Here is a 24,521-nt window from a genome sequence, read left to right on the forward strand (position 1 = left end):
ACAGCGGAGAAGAGGAAAAGTCTCAGTTTCAATAGGAGAAGGAAGGAGTCTATAGAAAAAGATGGTGGTTTCTCCTTTCTGCAGGAATCTCATCTTCTAGAACACCATTTCGCCAATCTGGTTCAGAGTCTCTGTTGAGTATCCTGCTCTGATTTGGAGACCGCTTTTCTAGGTCTAGGTGAGTGGAGCTGGGATGAGGGGCTAGTGTCTCAGGTGCTTTCTCTGAAGAAGGAGGTAGCCAGACAGGGGAGAGCTCCACTCCTGTGACTAGAGAACATTTCGTGTTCTTCCTTCAGCCAATAGAGAGGAAGCTCATCCCTCAAACTGCCACCCCTACCCAGTCAGTGCTCTCCCCAATGGAGCCTTAGACTTTCATACTCACACCTAAACATTCAGTCTCCCCAACCTTGTGCATTCCCTCTCCTATCCATCTCTTTCTTCCTCTTTAGCCCTCCAACCCAGACTCACCATGGGAGGGGCATGAGCTTATAATGGCTTCTGTCTACCAGAAGTGCTCACAGTAAAAGTAGGACTCATCCTTCCACTTCCTAATCAACTTTATACAACTGGGTTTCAGGAGCCAGAGAAGTGAAGAGGAAAGCTAAAGCAAGGATCTGGAAGACAATGAGGATTCCAGGGAAGGCAAGGTAAGGATATTTCCATTGCTCACCAGAAACAGAGCAAGCCAGTGAGAAGGTACCAATGCTGAATTGGCAACTGGGCCACTAGAATCTGCAAAGCAAAGTTCCTCTGAGGAATTGCCTGGGACTGCAGGGGATTCCTGGGGTTGAACACTTCTAGGATTACCCGGGACACATCCCAACTCATCCTTGTCATCTCTTCTAGTTGGCTTGGTCACTTTCTTTTTCTTTCTTTCTTTCTTTTTTTTTCTATCACTCCACTTCGTTATATTTGGGGTCCTTTCCAGGGGTTGCCATATTTTTAAATTCTAGATTCTCTCCCTTTCTTTCTTCTGCCATTGAGTAGGCATACACATGTTTTTGAATTTTTTTTCCTACTAAGAACTATGGATGTGGAGGAAAAGGATTTGTAAAACAACAAACTTGGAGTAGTTACAAACTTATTTTAAGTATTAACTGCTTGTAGAAGTGAGCATCCTGGAGTCTCATCTATCTCTACACTAACTAGACTGAGTTATCTCTTGATTACTAACAATCAGCCTTCCAAACTCTTTATACTCCTGGGGCTAGGTATCCTAAATTTACTGTACCCCCTTCAATAAAGAAGGCTCCATTTCTCAGTCTCTAGAAGGTGCCATAGGAAGCATAATCTATAATATTAGGGAGTAAGTACATCCATAAATCTCAGGGAATCTGCAGGTAGAGCTATTTGTCTTGTCTCATTTCTCCACAGTGGGTCCCATGTGATTACCACCACCTCTGATGTTATCCACCAGCTTACTACCTCTCTGAAGTCAAAGCACAGACAGTCTGTATGATCAAGACTTAGAGCATAACCTAGGTCTGAGTTCAATAGAAGTATCTAACTTGCTGATCTTAAAGGATTTTATGAGGATCAAATGAGATATACCCAGGCAATAAACATGTGTTAAGTTAGCTGCCTTCAAATGTAAATGAAGTGATTCATGAATTTATCAGATATACACATAATTTATGGTTATCAAGTCTTGAACATCCTCTGTGGCAATTACAACGTAGGGTGAATTGAATTGAGATGTGGTCCTGAGGGGCTGGGTGAGCATCTGTCTCTGCATCCCCCACATGGAATCTCTATCCTAACCCATATTCAGAATGCCACATCAGCATGTAACCCAGCTCCATTGTGTGGACAGTTTCATAGGACAAAGGCCCCAGCATAGCACAAGCCAGCCTAGCAGCCCCTTTGGCTAGCTCCTGAGGGCCCCCCTTCTCTCTTTTTCTCTGGTTATGCTTTGCTGACTGCTGACTCCTGGCAAAGTCCAGAACAATCACCAACATCTGAGTGCCTCATCCCTCTCGTGTCTATAGCTAAGAGCTCCAATTAGCATGTGGGTCAGATGAGGACCCCCACATGTTAAAAATGGCCTAATCTAAGAAATAAGGTGAAAACAGACTGACACATCCTGTTCTTGCCTCCTTCTTCCCTTTTCTTCCTAGGGAGTCATATATAACTCCATGCCAGACAAATTAATGCTCACTATGGTTAGAACCTGTTTTAAGTACTTACTTAACAGTATATGTGTTATCTAAGATACTGGTTTTCACTAGCATTACACCATCGGTTTATACCCTTCTTATTCTAGTTGACAGCCTCTCCTTAGATGACTTCATCTATTCCACTCTCCCTCAAAATTTATATCCACATATTTATAGAACATTTTCACGTGGGTGTCCTGTAGACACCTCAAATACAGCCTTCCTGAAACAGAATGAGGGATGTCTGGGTGGCTTAGTTGGCTGGGCATCTGCCTTCAGCTCAGGTCATGATCTCGGGGTCCTGGTATGGAGCCCCACATTGGGCTCCCTGCTTATCAGGAAGTCTGCTTTTCCCTCTCCCTCTGGCTCTCCCCATTCCCCACTCATTCTGTCACGAATAAATAAACAAAATATTTTTTTTCTTTAAAGATTTCGTTTATTTATTTGACAGAGAGAGGGAGATATGGAATAAAAGCAGGGGAAGTGGTAGAGGGAGACGCAGGCTTCCCAGAGAGCAGGGAGCCCCATGCTCTGGGATCATGACCTGAGCTGAAGGCAGACACTTAATAACTGAGCCCCAATAAATAAAATCTTTTTTAAAAACCCACGAAAAAAACAGAATGAACTATCTTCCCCCATTCAAACATGATTTTCCTTTTGTATTCTCCCATTAAATCAGAAACCTATGAATCAGCTTAGACTCCTTCCCCTATCCTCTCACTCCCACCTAACCAGTCACCAAAACTCGACCCATTCTACCTCTTACATGGCTTAACTAACACCATCTCTCACCTGAGGATTCTAGTGGCTTTAGACCCCATTGACTGTTTCTTTCTTTCTTTTTTCCCAATATTTTATTATTTGACAGAGAGAGAGAGAGAGATCACAAGCAGACAGAGAGAGAGAAGGGGAAGCAGGCTTCCCGCCAAGCAGAGAGTCTGATGTGGGACTCGATCCCAGGACCCTGAGATCATGACTTGAGCCGAAGGCAGTGGCTTAACCCACTGAGCCACCCAGCCACCCTCTTTTTTTTTTTTTTTAAGATTTTATTTATTTGAGAGAGAGAGTGAGAGAGAACATGAGAGGGGAGAAGGTCAGAGGGAGAAGCAGACTCCCCATGGAGCTGGGAGCCCAATGCACTACTCGATTCCGGGACTACCAGGATCATGACCTGAGGCGAAGCAGTTGCTTAACCAACTGAGTAGTTAATGGGTGCCCCCATTTGACCCTGTTTCTGGTCTCATTCCCTCCAATTCATTCTCCATGTTGCTGCCAGTTTTATCTTTATAAAAGTGCCTGTAGGGGTGCCTGGGTGGCTCAGTTGGTTAAGCACCTGACTTTAGCTCAGGTCATGATCTTGTGGAGTCTGTTTTTCCCTCTTCCTTTGCCCTTCCCCCTACTCATGCGCGTGCATGCTGTCTCTCAAATAAAATCTTTAATAGAAGTACTTGTAGGGGCGCCTGGGTGGCTCAGTGGGTTAGCCTGCTGCCTTCGGCTCAGGTCATGATCTCAGGGTCCTGGAATCGAGTCCCGCATCTGGCTCTCTGCTCAGCAGGGAGCCTGCTTCCCTCTCTCTCTCTCTCTCTCTGCCTGCCTCTCTGTCTACTTGTAATCTCTCTCTGTCAAATAAATAAATAAAATCTTCAAAAAAAAAAAAAGTACTTGTAATTTGTCATCTCCCTGTGGCCCTTCAACTGTTCCTGAATGCCTGAAAGACATTCTTACTGTGAATATGTGACTCTTCACAATTCAGCTTTAACTGAATTTAACATAATTCAGCATATCTCCCCAGCATGAGGCCCTGACAATTTTGTGCTTCTTGTCACTCCTCAAAACTTCATTCTATTTCATTACCCAGTGCTTTAGCAGAAGCTGTTCCCTATACCTTGAATGTCTTTTTTTTTTTTTTAAAGATTTTATTTATTTATTTAACAGAGAGGGAACACAAACAGGGAGAGAGGCAGGCAGAGAGAGAAGCAGGCCTCCCACCAAGCAGGGAGCCCCATGTGGAGCTTGATCCCAGGACCCCAGGATTATGACCTGAGCTGAAGGTAGACGCTTAATGACTGAGCCACCCAGGCACCCCTACCTTAAATCTCTTTTCCCCTTTTTTTCTCTCCAGTGAAACTCTATCACTTCTTAATGATTATGCTTGGAAATGTTAAGAATTAATTACTTGTGGGGCGCCTGGGTGGCTCAGTGGTTAAGCGGCTGCCTTCGGCTCAGGTTGTGATCCCAGGGTCCTGGGATGGAGCCCTGAATTGGGCTCCAGCCTGCTCAGCAGGAAGCCTACTTCTCCCTCTCCTAGTCACCCTGTTTGTGTTCCCTCTCTTGCTGTGACTCCTTCTGTCAAAAAAATAAATAAAATATTTTTAGAAAGGGAATTAATTATTGTATATTAGCAATGAGGTAGGTAAATCATCTGAACGATAAGGTGAGTTTATCGGGTGGAAGGTCAGTGTGCAAAAGTGAAATAACACAAGAGATGACAAGCAAGAAGCTATTTCCTGAACAGGAATAAAGTAATAAAGGTGTGTCTAACTGACAGTGTGAGGAATATGCAGTGATTGCTTTAGCTCTCGCATTTAGGATGGAACCTAAGGAGAAAAACTATGAAACAGAACCCAGGAACTCTTCTCTCATTACTACCAAGATGCAAAGTATTGACAGAGCAGGACTTTTCTGAAGGAAATCTGTCCTCCATGCCTTTGCTCCTAGAATTAAGAGAAATAGAAACATCTCTTCTCACACATTAGGCAGGATGTAAAGGCTGGACCAGGCTGACCCCTGGTGGAGAATGAGCCAGCCACTGCACTCCAAGAAGGTGGGCACAAAACTTTCTCCCTTCATCCTCATTCATGTATTGATTCAAAAACAACAGTACACTTACTCTGTATTAAAGGTAATACTGAGGGGTGCCTGGGTGGCTCAGTGGGTTAAGCCGCTGCCTTCGGCTCAGGTCATGATCTCAGGGTCCTGGGATCGAGCCCCGCATCGGGCTCTCTGCTCAGCAGGGAGCCTGCTTCCCTTCCTCTCTCTCTCTGCCTGCCTCTCCATCTACTTGTGATTTCTCTCTGTCAAATAAATAAATAAAATCTTAAAAAAAAAAATAAAGGTAATACTGAGGCCCTAGGGCACAGAGAACAAAGGATTTAATTCCAATTCCTAAGAATTCTTAAGAACCCATTTTAATCCCTATTTCCAAGAACTTAACAGGTGGAGCACCTGGGTGGCTCAGTAGGTTAAGCATCTGCTTTCAGCAGGGGTCATGATCCCTGAGTTCTGGGATCTGGTCCTGGATCAGGCTCCTTGCTTCTCTCTTTTCCTCTGACTGCCTGTCCCCTGCTTGTGCACTCTGTGTCAAATAAAAACAACAACAAACGAAAACACAACAACCCTAACAGGCAAGGGGCACCTACCTGGGTGGCTCAGTGATTAAGGGTCTGCCTTGCACTCAGGTCATAAAGGCAGGGTTCTGGGATTGAGCCCTGCATAGGGCTCCCTGCTCAGTAGGGAGTTGGCTTTTCTCTGCCTCTGCCTACTCCCCCAACATGCTCTCTCTACTCTCTATTTCTCTCAAATAAATAAATAAAATCTTAAAACAAAACAAAACACCAAATACATGAGTTATCTAGCTGCCTCTTTAAATGTTCCCTCTTCCCAGCAATGGGGAGAATGGGGAATCCAGTTAGAAGGCCAGTGCAGTAATCCAGGGAAGAAATAATTTGATTGGGGTTCAAGGACAATCAGATATGTGAGATGAGGGAGACAAAGAAGTCAAGGACTTCCAGGTGTCTAGCCTGGAAAGCTGGTTGGTTATGGGTTGTACTTCACAGAAGTCAGGGAACCTAAGAAGAGGAGGAAGCTTGTTTAGGAAGACAAAGTAAGTTTTAGAACAAAGTAAGTTTTAGACATGTTAAATTGAGGTGACTAGCTGCCTGGGAGCAGGGGGAGTGGGGGTCAGGAACATCCAGGTAGAAATATCTAATAGGTTGTTGAATATACAAATCTGCCAATGAGGAACGAAATATACAGTAGAGATTGAGTCCTTCTCCAACAACCCTTAAAATACAAAACCAACATTTACAGTACTTACATATTATTATTTATTAAAACAACCTGTCACTTAACCTAGGAATCGCTTTTTGTTAGGTTGTAGTCTAAGTTATTCTCTCATTTAATTTTTACCAAGGTCTAAAGGGTTATTATTTTTGTTTTACAAATGAAAACACTAAGGTTCGGAGAAGTTAAGTGATTTGCCCAAAGTCACACAGCGAAGCCGTGTTCGAATCCGATTATTGCTTAATTCTAAAGTCTATACTTTTTATCTCTTGCTACTCCATCTTTTTAAAGGTCCTACTTGGTAAAAAAGTGAGCAGCAAGCCCCTCAGCAAAAAACTAAACAAACTGTACCTACCAGGTCCTGACCTAGAGCAGAATTCACTAAAATGGCTCCCCTACCGGGCGCTGGCTCTCTTACGTCATCATACTGCGCTGCGGCCATTCGCGCACCACGTCGGAAAGGAGCTGGCAGGCAGATGGCGAGGTCTCAGGCCGGGGGGCGTGCCCTATTCATCCCTGGCGCAAGATGGCGCTGCCTTTTGCGCGTTCGTTTTGCTCATGCCGCTGGGGAGCTAAACGATTGGGGGTTGCCGCCGCCGAAGCCCGCAGAGGTAAGATTATTTCCTTTTACTCTCTTTTATCCCCAAAATGGTTACCGTTATTCCCAGGAGCTCCTTTGGTTCATTTCCCCTCCCCATTTGCGTTGGTCTTGGAGTCCAAACATGGGGCACAATTTTTTTTTTTTTTCAATCCTGAGGGGTCCGAAGGTCCATATTAAAGTGCCCCACTTTTGCTCGCGTGACATTCTCTTTCCCATGTACTCGTGAACTCATGACTGCCTTTCAGATCGTAATGTGTATGTATCTCTAGATGTGGGGTTCTAACCCCCGTCATCATCCAGTCTCTCTGCTCTGCTCACAGGCTTCAGCTTCAAACTGGACGAAAGAACCGCCCACAGCAGTCTAGCGCTCTTCAGAGGTGATACAGGTGTCAAATATGGCATAGTGGGATTGGAGCCCACCAAGTTGGCCCTGAATGTGGAGCGCTTCCGGGAGTGGGCTGTGGTGCTGGCAGACACAGCGGTCACCAGTGGCAGGCACTACTGGGAGGTGACAGTGAAGCGCTCCCACCAGTTCCGGATAGGAGTGGCAGATGTGGACATGTCCCGGGATAGTTGCATTGGTGTTGACGATCGTTCCTGGGTGTTCACCTATGCCCAGCGCAAGTGGCACACCATGTTGGCCAACGAAAAAGCCCCTGTTGAAGGCATCGGGCAGCCAGAGAAGGTGGGGCTGCTGCTGGAGTATGAGGCCCAGAAGCTGAGCCTGGTGGATGTGAGCAGGGTTGCTGTGGTTCACACGCTTCAGACAGATTTCCGAGGTCCAGTGGTACCTGCCTTTGCCCTTTGGGATGGAGAGCTGCTGACCCAGTCAGGGCTTGAGGTGCCTGAAGGCCTCTAGTATGTCCATTGCTGGAGTCCCTAATCATGCTCTCAATCATTCTCTGAAAGTGTCTGAAACCTTTTAATTTTGCCACCGCACAGTGTCTCATTTTGGAAATGCAGTGTTGGGTTCTCTGTGCAATATGTCTTCTTCCTCTCCCATACCCTGTGAAAACTGGGCATATAGCCACCCTTCCCCATCCCCAAATTACTGCTGATTTCCCAAGCTATCATGTGTGTACTTTGCCTGACTGGCTTCCTTCAGCTCCTCTGCTTCCTTGTACCCAGAGCTTTCTCAGATTGCATTCAGTCCTGGGGTGTTAGCTTTGAACTTTGAATTTATTCATCACTGTGATACCTCTGCCTCCCTTTGCCCCATATAACCCCCCCCCAAGCCTTGGGGCACTACAGGATCTCTCCAGAGTAAATCCTTTCTACCTCTGGCTGGAGGAGTGGTGCAGTCAGTGACTTGGACATTTCTCTCTATAGCACATAGAGTCTGGGCTCTGGATCCCTCAGGAAGTGCTTTACTGTGTCTGAATGAAATAGGGCCCTCCTTCCCCAGTACCTCAGTGCCAGACTCTCAGCCCCACACAGCTGCAGCTGTCACCACCCAGAGTCCGTCTGCCTTAATCTGCACACCTCTGACATTTGGTCAATCTGTTAGAATCACTAGGCCAGTTATAACGGTGATCAAAGGAGATAAGATACTTTTGCCACAGTTGGAACTTCCAGAGGGAGGAGGGAGGCCTGAGGTCTTGCACAACCCATTTTGGGGCCTGCTTAGTCCCAAACCCTCATGTATTGCCACCTCTCCCTCCCTGCCCCCCCACAACCTGACCTCTGGCAGGAGAATACAGTTAACCTACAGTAATATTTAGGGTTGAGGAAAACATGGTGGGGTGAGTATATATGTGAAATAGGTATTCTCAGGCTCTGACCTTGCAGTTCCTTCTTATCCTACTTTCTGATGTGATGCGGCTGGATACCCCAAAGGGAGAGGGATAAGAACTGGGTTTAACAACAATAATAGTTTGTGTAATTAAAGTTTATTTGAGCACAAAATACTTTCTCTGTCTATAAAATTAGCAGTAGCAGCAGTACTTTCGAGCCAAGAAGGGCAGACCTGTCCAGACTGTTAAAACCTGATACATGGCTGTCCTACTTCCTCTTTGGACATATACCTGTGCATGGTGGCTAGGGCCCCTTTTCCAGAGTATCTCTGTCTCTCATGATGGTTTCTTTAGGGGAGGGAGAGGGGACCTGGGATGATTCTGAGTGGGCCAAACCATTAGGCTGTACCTCGAAGAAGCTCATCGTCTCCATGGATTGCTGTACTGCATGTGTCCACCAAGGCACTTCTCTAGACTCTGTCTGTCGAGGGATTGGGGTATTTTCACTCTCACAGAAAGCGGTGGCCTAAGTCTTGGTCCCCACTGAAGCAGTGTGGCTGTCCATAGCATGTTTGGTGGTTATGGATTGAGTGTGTGGCCAGCTCGTGCTTTTCTTCGAGCAGGGACCATGTGCATGTCCCAGGCTCACACCATGCTTTCCAAGTTCTCTTTGGACAGGGCTTCTGCCGCTGCCTCGGCCTGAGTCTCCGATGGTGTGTAGGAGTCCTGGTAATCCTGAAGCAGCTTCACCACCTCCAGGTGGTTGAACTGCACCGCATCATCCAGGGGAATGTTGCCCCACCTAAAAGGAACCAAAGTCGGGATCAGGGAAAGAAGACAGTGACAGTGCTCTGGTCACACTACATGACTGGGGTGGCTGGAGGGCACAGGGAGAGAAGCTGTGCCCAGACTCCACCCCCGCCCCTGCCACCTCCAATTTTAGCTTACTCTTACCTGTCCTTGACGAAAGGATTCACTTTGCAAGCTTCAATCAGGAACTTAACAACTTCAATGTGTCCTAGCAATATGAGCAGAAGGAGAATGAGATGGTATAGATCCTCAACCACATTAGACTTTGGCAGCTGAAGTCTGAACCAAGAGGGGTGGGGGAAAGGCCTCTTCCCATTGTGCTCCCTGTGGCAGCCAATAATAGTTGGCCTGAAGACTGCAGGGCATCTGGACAAAACTAGTTGCTGCCCCTGTAACCTTATGGGCATATACAATAGGGAGTACTCTTCATAGAAAAGAAATGGTCTTGGGGTGCTTGGCAGGCTCAGTCGGTAGAGCATATGACTTTTAATCTCAGGATTGTGAGTTTGAGCCCCACACTGGGAGTAGAGTTTACTTTAAAAAAAAAGGGGGGGGGTATAAAATATTTTTTAAAGAGGGAAAAAAAAAAAAGATCTTAAGCTCTGATTCCCCTTTTATTTAACCTTCAGATACCTTCAGCTGCAGCAACATGCAGGGCTGTGCGGGAGTCATAGTCTTTCTGTTCCATGTCCATGGCTGACAAGGCAAACCTGAGGGTAGTGGAAAGCAGCTGGAGTTACCCAAATTAGTCTAGAATCACTAGTGTCTTTTCTGAAGTGGGGTTCCGACTAGATAGGTTTCAGAAAAAATAAAACAGGCTCACTAAGATCTGTAGACCCTGCATAATCATGTTCCATACCCAGATGAGACTGTTACTCCCAAATCAGACAGGGGTGTGATGCTTCCAGAAACATCACTGCCTACCCTTGGTAGGTGCCCAGCACATGTTTGTTGATGTTGGTGATCTACTTGAGGCAGGGTGCTTACTTCCCTCCTAGGACTCTGCTCTTAGCACCCAGATTAATCATAACATGGCTGCCATTATTTAAATTCATATCACATGGCAGTCACTGTAGTTAAAACAATCTCATTTAAATGCAGTCTGTATCCATTCTATCTGGCTCTAAAGCTATTTTGCGGTGTTGACTCCTAATGAGATCTTGGATCAGGAGTATTTTACTGTGTTTATTTGGTACCTTCGAAGGGCTGAGACATCTCCACTATAGGCAGCAAATAACAGGTTCACCACAGTCTTGTTCTGGAAAACAAATACCCACCTGAGATTAACTGTGACTTTGGGTTCACCCATGCTCAGATCTGCCCTATGACCCTTCTCCAAAGATGCTTAGCCAAGGGTATTGCTAAACCACTAATGGAATGTTCTATTCTGAAATAGTCTTACAAGCCACCTAGGGTTTTCCTTACCCGAACTTCTCCCCCTTCACGCCGTGGGTCTAACTTTCGAGCACAGTGCCTCAGGTTGTCGTAGTTGTGGAAATTGAACAGAGACACCAGCTTCTAGAATTGTAAGCCAAAGAGATCGATTATTTACTCCCTGCACTCACTAGGAGCTCAAAATTGTTTCATTTACTCATTCAAAATCATTAAGATCTTCAGGCAAAATAACTCACCTGGCAGAAGCTGATGCCCCTATGGCTGTTCCCTAGCTTGTCCAAGGGAGGTGACAGACACATCATTCCCATGACATTGGGCACCACTAGGAGGATGGCTCCTGATACAGCTGACTTGGCCGGCAGGCCCACCTTGGAGATAAAATTGAGACTGAGGATAAGCTAGTGGTGCCCTCAAGTCTGGATTAATAAGTTCGTCTATTCCAAATGACTGCACAGGCAAGGTCATGTCCACCTCAACCTCTTGGCTTGTTAATTAGCTTCTTTCCTTACTCCTCTCCTGTCCTATCTCCTTTATTATTTTTTTTAAAGATTTTATTTATTTATTTGACAGAGGGAGAAAGATCACAAGTAGGCAGAGAGGCAGACAGAGAGGAGGGGAAGCAGGCTCCCTGCTGAGCAGAGAGCCCGATGCGGGGCTCGATCCCAGGACCCTGAGATCATGACCTGAGCTGAAGGCAGAGGCTTAATCCACTGAGCCACCCAGGCGCCTCTGTCCTATCTCCTTTAAACTCGTGGCTTCAGTAAGGAAATACTTGTTGAGTGTCTATGCTGTGCCTGAAGCTGCCCTAGAACTAGGATGGTCTCTTGACTTCATGCTGGTGGTAGGAAATAGACGATCAAGAGACAAAAAGAATCACAGCTTATGAGATAACACAGGAGGAAAGAAGCAGAGTGCTGCAATAGAGAAAGCAGTGGGAGGGGGGCCTACTGGAGACAGGATGGTCAGCAAAGCCTCTCTGAGGAAGGGACCTCTACACCGAGGCCTAGAGAAGTGCCAGGTACATGGTGGGTGGCAGAAGTGGGGTTCAGAAGCCACAACATCATGTATTAATGTGTTTGAGGGACTCGGTGTGTTTGACAGACTCGCCTAAGCACTCTCAGCCCAACTGCCAGACTAGGAGTTACGAAGGAGAGGCAGGAACAAGCTTCCAGCCTCCACCTTCAGAGACTCCATGGCCTCACTTCTTGGCTCCAGACCGGTAGCAAACGATGGCAGGGCTGGAAGCACTCACATGGAAGGCAAACTGGCCTGAGAAGTCATACATGCCGCAGGAGTGCATGAGGCTGAGGGTGTTGCGCACTGCTTCAGCACTCAGGACGCTCTCTCCTGTGATGGGGCAGATCCCGCCATTGGCCAGGGTGGCTGCCATGACACTGCCTGACTCACAGGTCACTTCCACTGAGCACAGCTGTAGAGACAAGGCAGAGGGGTAGGTGCAATGTGGACCATGAACACCATGTTCTTGAGCACAGAGCCACGTTCTTGGCCTCCTGATCTTTCAGAAAGTTCCCTTGGTGTTTCTGAAGGACACCAGAACCACTGGAGAGGACGCATCCCTCATGTGGGTCAGAGCAAGGATGGCGGACTGTCCTATTCCTTTGGCCCTGAGCTGAACAGCAGTGTGTGCTCACCTGGAAATAGAGGTCGAGGGCTGCCATCATGTCCACCCCCTTAGGAAAGCACTGTAAGAAAGAAGAAGGGAGAACATTTCTTTTCAGGCCATCAGCAAACCCTGTCACACTGCCAGGATCTCAATCGAAGTCCCCAACCCCATGTGCCCTTCCACCAGCTGCAGAATTCGCAGGGACTTTCTTTACCAGCCTCTCCCAGTTACCTTCTTTTCCTTTAGATAATAGCCGATGGCATAATTCCGATCGCCTGTTTCCTTCTCTGACTGGAATCTGAAGCAAACACCCAATTTAGTACTTGATGGTTGAGGGGTGAGTTTTAGGAGAAGGGGAAAAAATACCTTCCCTGAGAGAGACAGAACTAGATCACACATGTCAAACTAAATCAGCCCCCAAATAAATCCTCACAGAAATCATGAAGAAAACTACTGACCCTGAGCAAGCACTGGACATAGCTTTACTGTTAAGTGTGAAAAAGAAACTCCCAACCCCCAAATTGTCTAGTCATCTAGTTTGGAGAAACTGATGAGGTTTCTGGCTTGGAGAGGCTTGGCAAGAAGGGCTTGGGAATAAACCCTCACACTGCCTCTCTAAATATTAAATAGAAATGGAAGAAATTCTTTTACAAGGTAAACAAATATCAATGAATTGGCTCAGAGGAAGCTGGGTAGCCAAAATTTTCCTGGATTTCCTCCTCTTAAGATTCTATCATCTCCCTTCTCTATGGCAAGTGCACATATCCCACAATGTATTCAGCCAATCCCGCAAACACGGCCTTACGTGGCATTGCTGAAACCCATGTATTCGTTCCCAGCCATTTTGTTCAGATACTGCAACACCTGAAAGAGGAAAGGGGGCATGAAAGGCATCACATGGGTGAGGACCCCTACTGAACACATACTAGCCTGATGAAGCCTTCTGGATTTCTAAGTCATTATCCCAGCAGAGACTCAGGAGGCTTTCCCCTCTGAGGCCATAGATTCCTGCGCCTCTGGAAATAAGGCTTCTAGTATGGGCTGGTGCACTATCAGAGTGGAGTCAGAGCTGAGCACTGGGGTAGGTGGAGGGGACAACATGCTATGGAGAAAAGCAGCCAGGAGCTGAGTAGCAAGGGAACTTACAAAATCAAACTTCTCTGCTTTGTTACAGTCCATCTGCAGAGAGAGAGAGAGAGAGAGAGAGAGAGATCGATCGATCGATCAGCATTCCAAGCCTAGGATGACAGGGGAGTGTCAGGAGGCCTTAGTGGAGTTTAATAATGTCTTACACTGATTTTGCCACTGGGAATATTTTACATTTTACAATGATGATTTTTTTTTTACGACTGATATATATATATATGGGGGGTATGCCTGCATATCTAGTGATCTTAAAAACCAAACCATTTAGAATTTATTATCAAGTAATGAGTACAGACAACTTCAGCCCATCCATGAGTCTCACCCATCTGAGTCTCACTTCCAATTCCATTCTCAATCCCAGGCCTCATCCCGGCCTCTCACTTCCATTGTCCTGAGTCCAGTCCTGTCCCCAAGTCCCACTCCAATTATGATCCCCATCCCCATCCCTTACAGCCCAGGCTGGCGCCATACTTTATCATATCCCTGACTCCCATTGCTATCTCCAATGGGATTAACAGGAATGGGATAAGAGGTGTGTTGCACAGAATATTGTTATATAGATTATATTGATAACCAAAATAAAGTTGAAGATCTTAGCTAAGAGTCAGGTCCAATAAGGCCTACTTCAATGGGAAGTAGGATGAGGCAGGTGCGGGTTATAGGGCTGCAGGCAGAGGTAACCCAGGGCAAGGGAGAGCTTGAGCCTGGTCTCCCACCCCACCCCCACCACACCCTGTTGCTTCCTACACATGTCAACTATAGTGTCAACACCATAGGGACACTGACACCTGAGTCCCTGGGTTCCTAACACCACCTTCCTCAGGAGGGGCGGTGATTGGCTCTGGAATGTTGCTGCCCACGCTGTTCTCAGGTTCTTGCTCAAGCCCTGGGAGACCTACAGCTGACAGGCCAGCCTGATGCCCTTGCTCAAGGCCAACTCACAGTTTCAGGTGACGTGAATAGCTGCCCTGGCCTGGCCATTCACCCTTCTTTCTGTGTCCCTCACCCAGAAGTGGCCAATCAGTGCCCAGTAGTGCTGTCCTCCCCCTGTATCTGGCATGTGGCCCTTGGTCCTAGGCAGGGGTCAAGACCTGCTCACTTCTCTAAGGGCCAGGAAGCTCTGGGCTCCAGACTCATGGGTGGGGGCAGAGGTATAGTTCCTTTTACTAACATCTTCAATACATGTAGTCGTTGCTGTGCCCTCACTGCCACCTGGAGACCCTCAAAGGAATCAAAGACCCAGTAATCCCCCTGAAGAGCTGGGCAGATATGAGGAATATAGAAACAAGGGGATTTAGAGAACAGTACCTTCCAGAAGGCTAGGATGGCACTGACCTTGATCAGGGAGCTCACGACAATGGCACCAGCATTGACCATGGGGTTATGAGGGATTCCTGGGGAAATACAAACCACCCAGTCTTATTAGCCACTGTGCAAAGCCTCCTTTACAGCCTGCCCACTCTGCAGGCTAGACAAATCTTTCTTTGCTGGGGAGGATAAAACGACAGAACTGACCAGGAAGGTCAGGGAAACAAATAGGGCTGCAGGGGTAGGTGGGAATAAGAAGGGGGACACCTATGAGTTTGACCTGAGCTCTGATGGCACTCACCTTCCTCATTGAGAGAGAGCTTGTTGTAGCGTAGGCCACTGGGCTCCTTGCCCACAAACTTGTGCACGTAGTCAGTGCCGAGGGTGCTGATGGAAATGGCATAGGTGAGGGGCTTCACACAGGACTGCAGGCAGAAGGGAATCTTTGTGTGGCCCACGGAGTGCCTGCAGCAGACAGGTGCCGCGAAAAGGGTCAGCCTATGTTCTGCACCTGTGCCCTGCCTCCCCGTCCTCTCACCAGGCATCTCACCGCTGACCATCCACAGTGCACAGGGAGACACCCCACAGGTCCGGGTTAGACTTGGCCAGCTGGGGAATATAGGCTGCCACCTGGGCGTGAGTGGGGAGAGAAAACAGACAGAACAGGGATATGGATGTAGAGAGGGGAACAGAGCTGAGGTTCAGGGTCAGGAAACTCTTTTAGATAAAAGTGAGAATTCTGTCTTCTGCAGGGCAACAGGGTTCCCTCCTGCCTGTTGTTCCCAGGGACACCCAAGTCTTAAGTCTAAGAAGGCTTTATCTTTCTGTAGCCTTATCCTGATAGAGATGGCAGTAAAGCCTACAGAAGGTAAAAAGTAGAGAATTTGGGGGTCAGCTTCCCTTTTTGGGTCTTGGGCTTAATTACCCTACAGGTCTCCTTCAAAGTTCTATTGAATCCTTCATGCCAATTGTCCCCTTTGGAACTTTGGCTTCCCTCCTCTGCTCTAGAAATCACATGTATAGAAATACATAAAACCCTTGTCCCCATTTTTAGAGATTCTGCTTCTCATCTCTCAATCATGGATTCCCAGCCCCCGGAAATTTCCAAGAAGCAAGGTATATCTGGCCCAGAGCCCTTGTCCCACCCTTAGTCCCCTGGCCCTCACTTTGCCTCCAGTGAGCTCTTTGGCATCTTCAAAGATGCGATCCACATGGCTCGTGAACTCCTCAAAATCAGGAATGACAAACTTCCTTCGGAATGCCTGGGTCAGGAGCACAATGTTGCTGCTCACACACCTGGATCCCAGACACGATGGGGTTAGGGGGCTGGAGAGATGCAGCTGCGACTCACTCCGGAGCCAGGGAAGTCAGGAATAAGGAGAGTGTGAATGGCCATTAGGTTTGGGACCAACAGCTGTTATATGACCTTTGGCATGTTACTTTATCTTTCGGGGTCTCAAGTTTCTTTTGCCCCTAAAATGAGGGGGTGGCAATGATGTGGAAAGATAGCCCAAGACACAGTGTCTTAGGATATGAGAAAAAAAAAATAAGTACCCAAATAATATGTACAGTGGGTCACCTTAATATTTTTTAAAATTCCTAAATCATATAAGTATATTTACATATATTCCTATATGTACATAAATACATAGGACATTATCTATAAGATACCCACTAATCTGTCAACAATGTTTCCTTCCAGGAAAAGGGACTGGGGCTGGGGAGACAGGGAAGGGAGAACATGTATTTCTATGTTGTTTGCACTTTTAATAATGAGTATGTGAACGTTCATATGTTACTTGTATAATAAATAAGTAATACATTGAGGAGTTGGACTTGATCCAGTCCCCAGGAGCCCTCCCTGCTGTCATAGTCTATGTCCACAGAACAGTTCTGAGAATGGTGCCCTTGACTGTGGGGCCCTCACTTTTGGAAGAGATCTCGGTCCAAGAGGCCACCACTGCTGGACTCTCGAACCATGCGACGCATCTGGCTCATGCAGTCCCGGAGCCGGGGATCTGATGTCTGCAGTCCAGTGGCCTTCAGTGCCTTTAGGGGAAAGAATAAGCCTGGTAAGGTCAACTACAAGGACAGTAATGCAATCCTAACCTTCTTTCCCAATGGATAACAATTAGCTCAACCCCAGCTACTACAACAAGTGGACTAAATGGGTTTGCAGACTAAGAAAGGAGGAATGGTGCAGGGTTGAAGGCTGATAAGAGTTTCCTGCCCTTTTTCATCAAGGCAGCTGGTTTCTGAACCCCTTGGGTCAAAGTTTCAAACTAAGAATATGGATTGAGTCAGAGGGTTTAATCTTTCCAGCCTGGAGCAGAGATGGGATTGCCTTATGAGCCTTGATATCTACTGCCATCTCCTACTTTTCACCCTCATGAGGCAATGTGTTAGCTGCCCTACACTTCCTGTCCTCCTTTTCCTGCTTTGCAGAGATCCTGAGGGCTCAGCATTCTGAGAAGATAAGAGAGGAACTTACGGTAGTGAACTTGTGGATAGGGATTCGTTCCTGTCCTTCAGCAATAGTGTAGAAGAGCAGATCACCCAGGCGGGATAGCATGCCACTCTCTGATGAGTCACTGTTCGGGGGCAGAGATAGGAAAGGAGGAGAGGAACATGAGAACTCCCTGCTTCTCCTCCTCAAACATGGCCTTATAAATAGGTAGGTGTCCTAGGGACATCAAAGTGGTTCAGTCGGTTAAGCATCTGCCTTCCTTCAGCTCAGGTCCTGGGATGGGCGGGGGGGAGGTCCCTGCTCAGTGGGGAGCCTGCTTCTTCCTCTGCCCCTCCCCCTTGTGCTCACTCTCTCACTTGCTCTGTCTGAAATAAATAAAATCTTTAAAATAAATAAATACATAAACAAACAAACAAATAAATAGGTAAGTGTCCTCACTCTACCTCACTCAACCCTCCTGCCTGAATCATTTGATCTCTCCCTATACTTCCAGCTTTCACATCTTTCCTGGGAGGTCTTAAATCTTACTCTCTAGCTTTCTTTTGTTTCTAACTTTCAGACCTTTATTTCTAGCTGCCTTCTAGACAATTCCATTTCTAGATGTCCTATAGGCACTGCCAACTCAAAATGTCCATACTTGATGTTATCTCACCTCCCTCCCTCTGCTCCTCTTCCTGTGCTCCCCATTTGGCTTAATAGTGGCATCACACACCCTGGTGCCAAGCTGGAAACTTGAAATCATTTGGAGAATTCCCATACCTTACATCCACGTTCAGTCGGTACCCCCACATTATGGTAACCACCATAATGTCTCTCAAATCCACCCTCTTTTCTTCTCCTATGCCAGCATGGTATAGTAGAAAGAACCGAATTTGCCCCTTAGAAGCTGTGTGACCTTAATAGGGTTAGTAAGTCAGATTATTTAATCTTGCTGAACCTCCTTCCTCATCTGTAAAATAAGGGTAACAATGTCTACTTCACATGGGTGAAGTAGGCTTAATTAACATAACATTTTGCGAAAAAGTCTTTCACAAAGTAAATGCTCAGTAAACCATGTTTCTTTATTAGCAGTCCACATTGTCTGTTCCCTAACTGTTACTACACTCCCTTGACTTCCAACCCATCTTCCACCATGTGCCAGTTCTTTCTAAAACTCAAATATCGGGGTGCCTGGGTGGCTCAGTGGGTTAAAGCCTCTGCTTTCAGCTCGGGTTGTGATCCCAGGGTCCTGCGATTGAGCCCCTCATCGGGCTCTCTGCTCAGCAGGGAGCCTGTTTCCCTTCCTCTATCTCTGCCTACTTGTGAACTCTGTCAAATAAATAAATAAAATCTTAAAAAAACACAACAACTCAAATATCATTTATCTACTCAAAAACCTTTGATAGTTCCCCAGTGTCTACAAATTAAGTTCTTATTTCTTGGTTTGGCACTCAAGGCTCTTTAAAACCTGCCAACAGGGGCACCTGGGTGGCTCATTTGGGTAAGTGTCGGACTCCTGGTTTTGGCTCAGGTCGTGATCTCATGAGTTATGAGCCCTGAGTTGGGCACCGTGCTTGGTGGGGAGTTTTCCAGAAGAGTCTCTCCCTCTGCCTCTCCCCCACATGCACACACACTCTCTCAAATAAATAACTCTTAAAAACAAACAAACAAAAACAAACCAGGCCTGCCAACCTTCCTTTCCTATTCTCCACCATGCCCTGACACTCCAGCTATGCCAGATAATAGGTAAGTTTCCAAATGGGCCAGGCATTGTCAGCGTTCCTGGCCTTTGCTTATGCTGCAACTTCTGTATGAAATGACCTTTTTCTCCTTCACTTGGGACAGTCCTGCTCATCCTTCAAGGTCCAGACCAAATATACTAATTCCGTAAAGACTTCCTCAAACCTCCCAATATTGTTTATGCTGCTGGTATGACACAACCCACCATCTTATTGACAGAAGGATCTCCCTTGCTCCACTGTTAGGTCTTTGTGATTTTTTTTTTAAAGAGTCTACATTCATTATTTTTCTAAATTAGAAGTGCATTGCAAAATCTAAACAGATATGATATTTTGGATTATAGATTAAATTCAGAAAAGATGTAAAAATTTCCTTTTTTTTTTAAGATTTTATTTTTAAATACCCTCTGCACTCAATGTGGGGCTCAAACTCGTGATATGGAGATCAAGAGTTGCATGCTCCACTGACTGAGCCAGCCAGGTGCCCCAGGACGTAAAAATTTCTTTTTCTTTTTTTTAAGATATAAAGATTTCTAATTCCAATTCTCCCAATTTTTTTAAGGCTTTATTTCCCACACCCCCACCCATTTTGCCCATTCTCCCACCCCTCCCTCTTCATACATCTTTATCTCTCTATATATATCTATATATCTATATAGATCTAAATATATATCTATATAGATCTATATAGATATACATCCCTCTATAAATTTTTGTCTTCCTAACATTGAGCAAAGTCCCTAACACATAGTGGGTCTTCAATAGAGAATTACCAATTTACATTTCTAGGAAGCTTCCTGTTTCCCCAAATCTCTCTTTTGCTGGCTTATAGTGCTTAAAATTCCAGGTACTGAAGACTTCTTAGTTTTCATGAATTCCGCTATGAATATGCCAACAGATTTAGAGGAAATATTTTTTCAGATCATTCCAAACATGACAGGTTTTTGAAATTAAGACCCTTTAAAACTCTTTGACCCGGGGCGCCTGGGTGGCTCAGTGGGTTAAGCCGCTGCCTTCAGCTCAGGTCATGATCTCAGGGTCCTGGGATCAAGTCCCGCATCGGGCTCTCTGCTCAGCAGGGAGCCTGCTTCCCTCTCTCTCTCTCTCTGCCTGCCTCTCCATCTACTTGTGATTTCTCTCTGTCAAATAAATAAATAAAATCTTTTAAAAAAACAAACAAAACTCGTTGACCCAACAATTTGACTCTGGGTATTTATCCTGTAAGTGTATACTTACACACCTGCAAAGTAACATATTCACATTTATTGTATTGTTAGTAATAGTTAAGACTGGAAACGACCTAAATGTGCATCAACAGGGAACTAGCTAGGTAAATTATGGTATATTCATGTAATGACATATTATGCAGTATAAAAAAATGAAATGAGAGAGTTCCTTAAGTACTGATATGGAATGTTATCTAAGATTTCATATTGCTGCACATCAGGCTCCCTCCTCCAGGTTGTGTTCTCTCTCTTGCTGTTTTTCTCTGTCAAATAAATAAAATCTTTTAAAAAAATAAGATGTCATTTTAACTCAAATAAGCAAGCTGTAGAACCATGTTCATAGTATGGTACCATTTATGTTAAAAGGAAAAAGATATACTTCCCTCTTCAGGCACAAAATATTTCTAGAAGGATATATAAGAAACCTATTTAAAAAAAGAAAGAAAGAAAGAAACTTGTAAGTCTGATTTACCTTCCTCTAGGGTGATGAAGCAGGTGCTGGGCAAAAGGAGTAGGAGGGATATTGTCCACTACATATCTTTTTGCATATTTTGAATTTTGAACCATATGAATATGTATACAGTATTTATTGAATATGGTATATATGAATATGGGCATACTATCTATTAAAACAATGCATTAGAAAAATAACAAGTCTCTCAAGAAACTTGGCATAGACGATGTATGTGCATATTTAGGGCCAGGAGAATACCAGGAGAGGGGCATTTTTCTGAGGAAATCCAGTTGTCACATGAGGCCAGTGACTTTAGGGAGGACAGGATCCATGCAGTGATAGAAAAAGGATGAAAAAGCTATCTGAGGAATAAGTCAAGAAGGCTATTATGTAGAACACTTTAGGGCAGGCCTCTCTGTGCCTGGAAGCTGAAGGAAGACAGGAAATTATGCCATACCACTAAGGTATCACAAGCCTTAAGTAAACTGCATACCCTTTGGCTCAAATATGGATTGATCTATAATATAATATTGGAGGAGGACAAGGTGCAGGACAATGGGTACAGCATGATGAACAGAAAATAATATCAACATGTATTTGCTGATATATGCATAAAATATCTCTAAAAGGTTATACAAGATACTGATGACAGTTGTCTTTGGGAAGCAAAATCTCCTAGGAATTTACTCTAAGAAATAATTGAGTAGGTGCACAAGAATTTGCAGTAACCAGACTGAAAATTGATTACATAAATTATGATGCCTCATACAATATAATCTCAAAATGGTTAAATAGCCACCATTAAAATGATGATATCACACATACATATTCAATATTAAAAATTGCTTGTAGCTATTGGGTGACTCAGTCGTCAAGCATCTGCCCTCGGCTCATATCCTGGGATCGAGCCCCTCATCAGGCTCCCTGCTCAGTGGGGAGCCCACTTTTCCCTCTCCAGCTCCCCTGTTTAAAAAAAGCTCTCCCTCTTTAAAAAAAAAAGCTGTTCGTAAATGAAAAAGATAGGTTACCAAAAATATGAATACTATGATCCTATTTGTGTTAAATTTTATATATACATATATAAGGTATATATGGATATATATTGGGTTACCTCTATTATTGGGATCCTTTATTTTCTTCTTGATACTCTATCTTGTTTTTCTTTTATAACAAAAAATAAGAAAGCTAAATATTAAAAAACAAACAAGAACCCGAATAACAGGGCATTTTCTCTTTTCTCCTTTCCTTTCCCCCCTCAAACACAAGAACCCCTCCCCATTATGGTATCACACTCCCAGAGCCCATGCCCTCCCAGTCCTTTCAACTCCTTCTGCCCAAGAGAACACCAGATCAAGGCCCTTACCATGAATTCCCTGGGAGCACAGAGAGTCAGAGGCAGGAGGATCAAGGAGGCCAGAACATGTCTATCACCTGATTCCACTGGACAAGGAAGAGTGTGTGTAAGGAATCAGGGATACCCCTCGCTCCCCATCTCGCAGAAAGTTTTAAGGTGAGGGAGGTTAAGGCATTGCGCTATCCCACCATTTCTCCCATGGTGATTACTTGGGAAAAGTTGGAATAGAGAGTGGAATGGAAGAGAGAGGGCTAATTTTTGAAAGTTCAATGTTCCACGTTTCCTTGAGAAGAGGCACGTATAGCTTAAAAATTAATAAGTAAATCATACCTTACTGGTCTGTTACCTGTCAGGACAGAGGCTCCAGTGGTGGTGACACAGTCAGTGCTGTGTCTGTCTGGCTACTTTAATTATGATGTACATGTCTTTCTGAATGTCATCAGTACAGGTCAATGACAGGGAGGTGGTCCATTTTTTGTTCCTGCTATAACAGAGCAAGAGCTACTTGGGCAGTGTCTACGTTGGCTTCTGGAAAGGACAAAATTTCCTGCTCAGCTCTGTCTGCATTTCGGAGAAAAGAGGCTCAGCCACCAAGTGTTCCTGGTGGTGGAGAGAGGTGCAGCCTCTGGGACAGAATAATAGCCCAAGGGAAGCAAACCGTTTATTATTATGATTTCCTTGTAAGAGAACCTTTTAAATCGGGGAGCCTGAGCAGCACAAACAACGGCTCTGACTGGGTCTGATTTGAGAAATCTGCATCTTGCGATTTTTTCCCTATTACGACTTTCCTCATTCAACAGCCAATTGGAAACTACCCTTATTCTACAGATTTGAGGGCCCTGACAACGCACACATCCAACACATAAGCAAACGATACACGCACATACCTGCGCACTAATAATACACGCGCATCACACATTACACGCCGAGGACATGCCGAACACAGACACACCATATAGCTGGACAGACCCAACTACACCAAGACACGAGACGGGAGGCTGTTCCATACCCACTCATCCCCTAAAATACATCCGTGGACCTAGGAAGAGAGAGGGAGGGTAAGGATGCGCGGGGCGCACACGGCCCTGCACTCAGACACGTGCACCAAGCAACACTCCGCGCCCATCTGCGTTCCCAGTTAAGTACGCACCTTGGACAGGCACCATCCCGAGGACCGACCTGCCCAAACGCCCTCCCGGGCGGACGGCGTGTTACCGCCCGAGCGCGGCGGACCCAAAGCCCCAAATCTAAAGGAAAAGGCATCGCAGGCTAGTGAGCGAGGAGAAGAGAGGGGAGATGAGATGCGCTCTCGGGGTAAAGGGACTCGGGAGCTGGCGACAACGACAGTGGGAGTAGCGAGCGAGCCTGTCCCCTGCCCCTGTCCCGCAAGCCTTACTGATCCTGGCGCTGCGGCTGGTGGCTGTGCGGCGTCTCCCTGCCCAGCGCCGCGGCCTCACTGAGGTGGTGCCGGACGCCCCCGCCAAGGAGAGGGCTCCGGCTCAGGTGACCCCAGCCTCCCAGCCAGCAGTGACTGCCGGCCCCGCTCAGCGCATTCTGCAGAGCCCTCATAGAGCGCATCCCCCCAGCGCGTCTCTCGCTCGGCTCGAGCGCCCGAGGAGTCTGAGCGCTGGTTGGAGGGAGGGCGGGAGGAATCGCGAACGCCGCAAGGTGGGGGGAGCTGGGTGTTGGAGTGCGGAGCCTAGGATGTGGAGAGGAGGCGTGGGGAGGGGCCCAGTGGGTGGGGTCCCGGAGCAGGGGGAGGGGCCGGTCCCTAAGTGTCTCGGACCATTGCGAAATGCACTCACGCCCCCCTAGACAGGGGATGGGCGAGCAATAGATAGGAGAGAAAATGGGGGTGGAGGGGCGTTTAGTGGGTGGTTAAAAAAGGGCGGTGCCCGAAGGTGGGAAGGACAACGTCCAGGTCCAATCATCGGGGAAGCAAAGACCTTGGGGGCGGAGAAAAGAGGAGGCTACCCAATGAGAGCAAGGCGGTGGGCCGTCCGCGAAAGCTCCGTGAATTCCTTCGTCCCCCGGCACCTTGCGGCGGCCTTGCGTACGGACGTTGAGGGCGGGAAAGCCGAGGGTTGGGGCTTTGCGAAGCCAGGCGAGCTCCCGGAGGACCCGGCGGCGTTAGAACGATGGCGCTCTCGGAGAGAGAGGGGAGGAGTACCTGTCTACACTTGGATAAGAGTGAGCCCTTTTCAAGAGGCCGCCTAGTGACCTGCAGCATTCGAAGGCCAGACCCGAACACAGTAACCCGCTGCGTGCGGCATGGAGGTCAAATGAACGCCTCGTCTCCGGCACGCGGCATTGGTGAGTGAGGATTCAGATGGCCTGCCGGAAAATAGCCCGACCAGAAACAGCCCTGGGCACTTCAGGGAGGGCCTGAGCTGGATGAAAAGGTCATCCTGATGGTTAGTTACTAGGTTGCCTGGGTTCTCATTTCAACTCTGACAGTCATTTGGCG

General features: G+C 46.5%; 2 protein-coding genes across 5 annotated transcripts; one reads left to right on the forward strand and one right to left on the reverse strand.

Annotated features, from left to right (window-relative positions):
• Nucleotides 1-6,688: 6,688 nt before the first annotated feature.
• SPRYD4 (SPRY domain containing 4) lies at nucleotides 6,689-8,170 on the forward strand. The gene is made up of 2 exons (XM_044227045.1): nucleotides 6,689-6,829; nucleotides 7,140-8,170. The coding sequence occupies exons 1-2, from the start codon at nucleotides 6,745-6,747 to the stop codon at nucleotides 7,676-7,678; spliced, it is 624 nt and encodes a 207-aa protein (XP_044082980.1). The 5' UTR covers nucleotides 6,689-6,744; the 3' UTR covers nucleotides 7,679-8,170.
• A 519-nt stretch (nucleotides 8,171-8,689) lies between these two features.
• On the reverse strand, nucleotides 8,690-23,869 carry GLS2 (glutaminase 2). Of its 4 annotated transcripts, none has more exons than XM_044227041.1 (18): nucleotides 23,451-23,869; nucleotides 17,327-17,426; nucleotides 16,763-16,884; nucleotides 16,002-16,131; nucleotides 15,386-15,465; nucleotides 15,137-15,300; nucleotides 14,863-14,921; nucleotides 13,528-13,560; nucleotides 13,187-13,245; nucleotides 12,613-12,679; nucleotides 12,410-12,460; nucleotides 12,010-12,186; nucleotides 10,994-11,125; nucleotides 10,788-10,880; nucleotides 10,559-10,620; nucleotides 9,996-10,072; nucleotides 9,507-9,570; nucleotides 8,690-9,354 (listed from the first exon to the last, which is right to left on the reverse strand). In XM_044227041.1, exons 1-18 carry the CDS (start codon nucleotides 23,630-23,632, stop codon nucleotides 9,198-9,200), a joined length of 1,809 nt encoding a protein of 602 aa, XP_044082976.1. In that variant the 5' UTR covers nucleotides 23,633-23,869; the 3' UTR covers nucleotides 8,690-9,197. The 4 variants fall into 4 exon arrangements, with proteins under 4 accessions (XP_044082976.1, XP_044082977.1, XP_044082978.1 ...); XM_044227042.1 differs by lacking the exon at nucleotides 23,451-23,869 and adding an exon at nucleotides 23,205-23,421; XM_044227043.1 differs by lacking the exon at nucleotides 23,451-23,869 and adding an exon at nucleotides 23,064-23,086.
• Nucleotides 23,870-24,521: the final 652 nt, after the last annotated feature.

Source organism: Neovison vison, chromosome 12 (assembly GCF_020171115.1).
Source record: "Neovison vison isolate M4711 chromosome 12, ASM_NN_V1, whole genome shotgun sequence".
NCBI lineage: Eukaryota > Metazoa > Chordata > Mammalia > Carnivora > Mustelidae > Neogale > Neogale vison.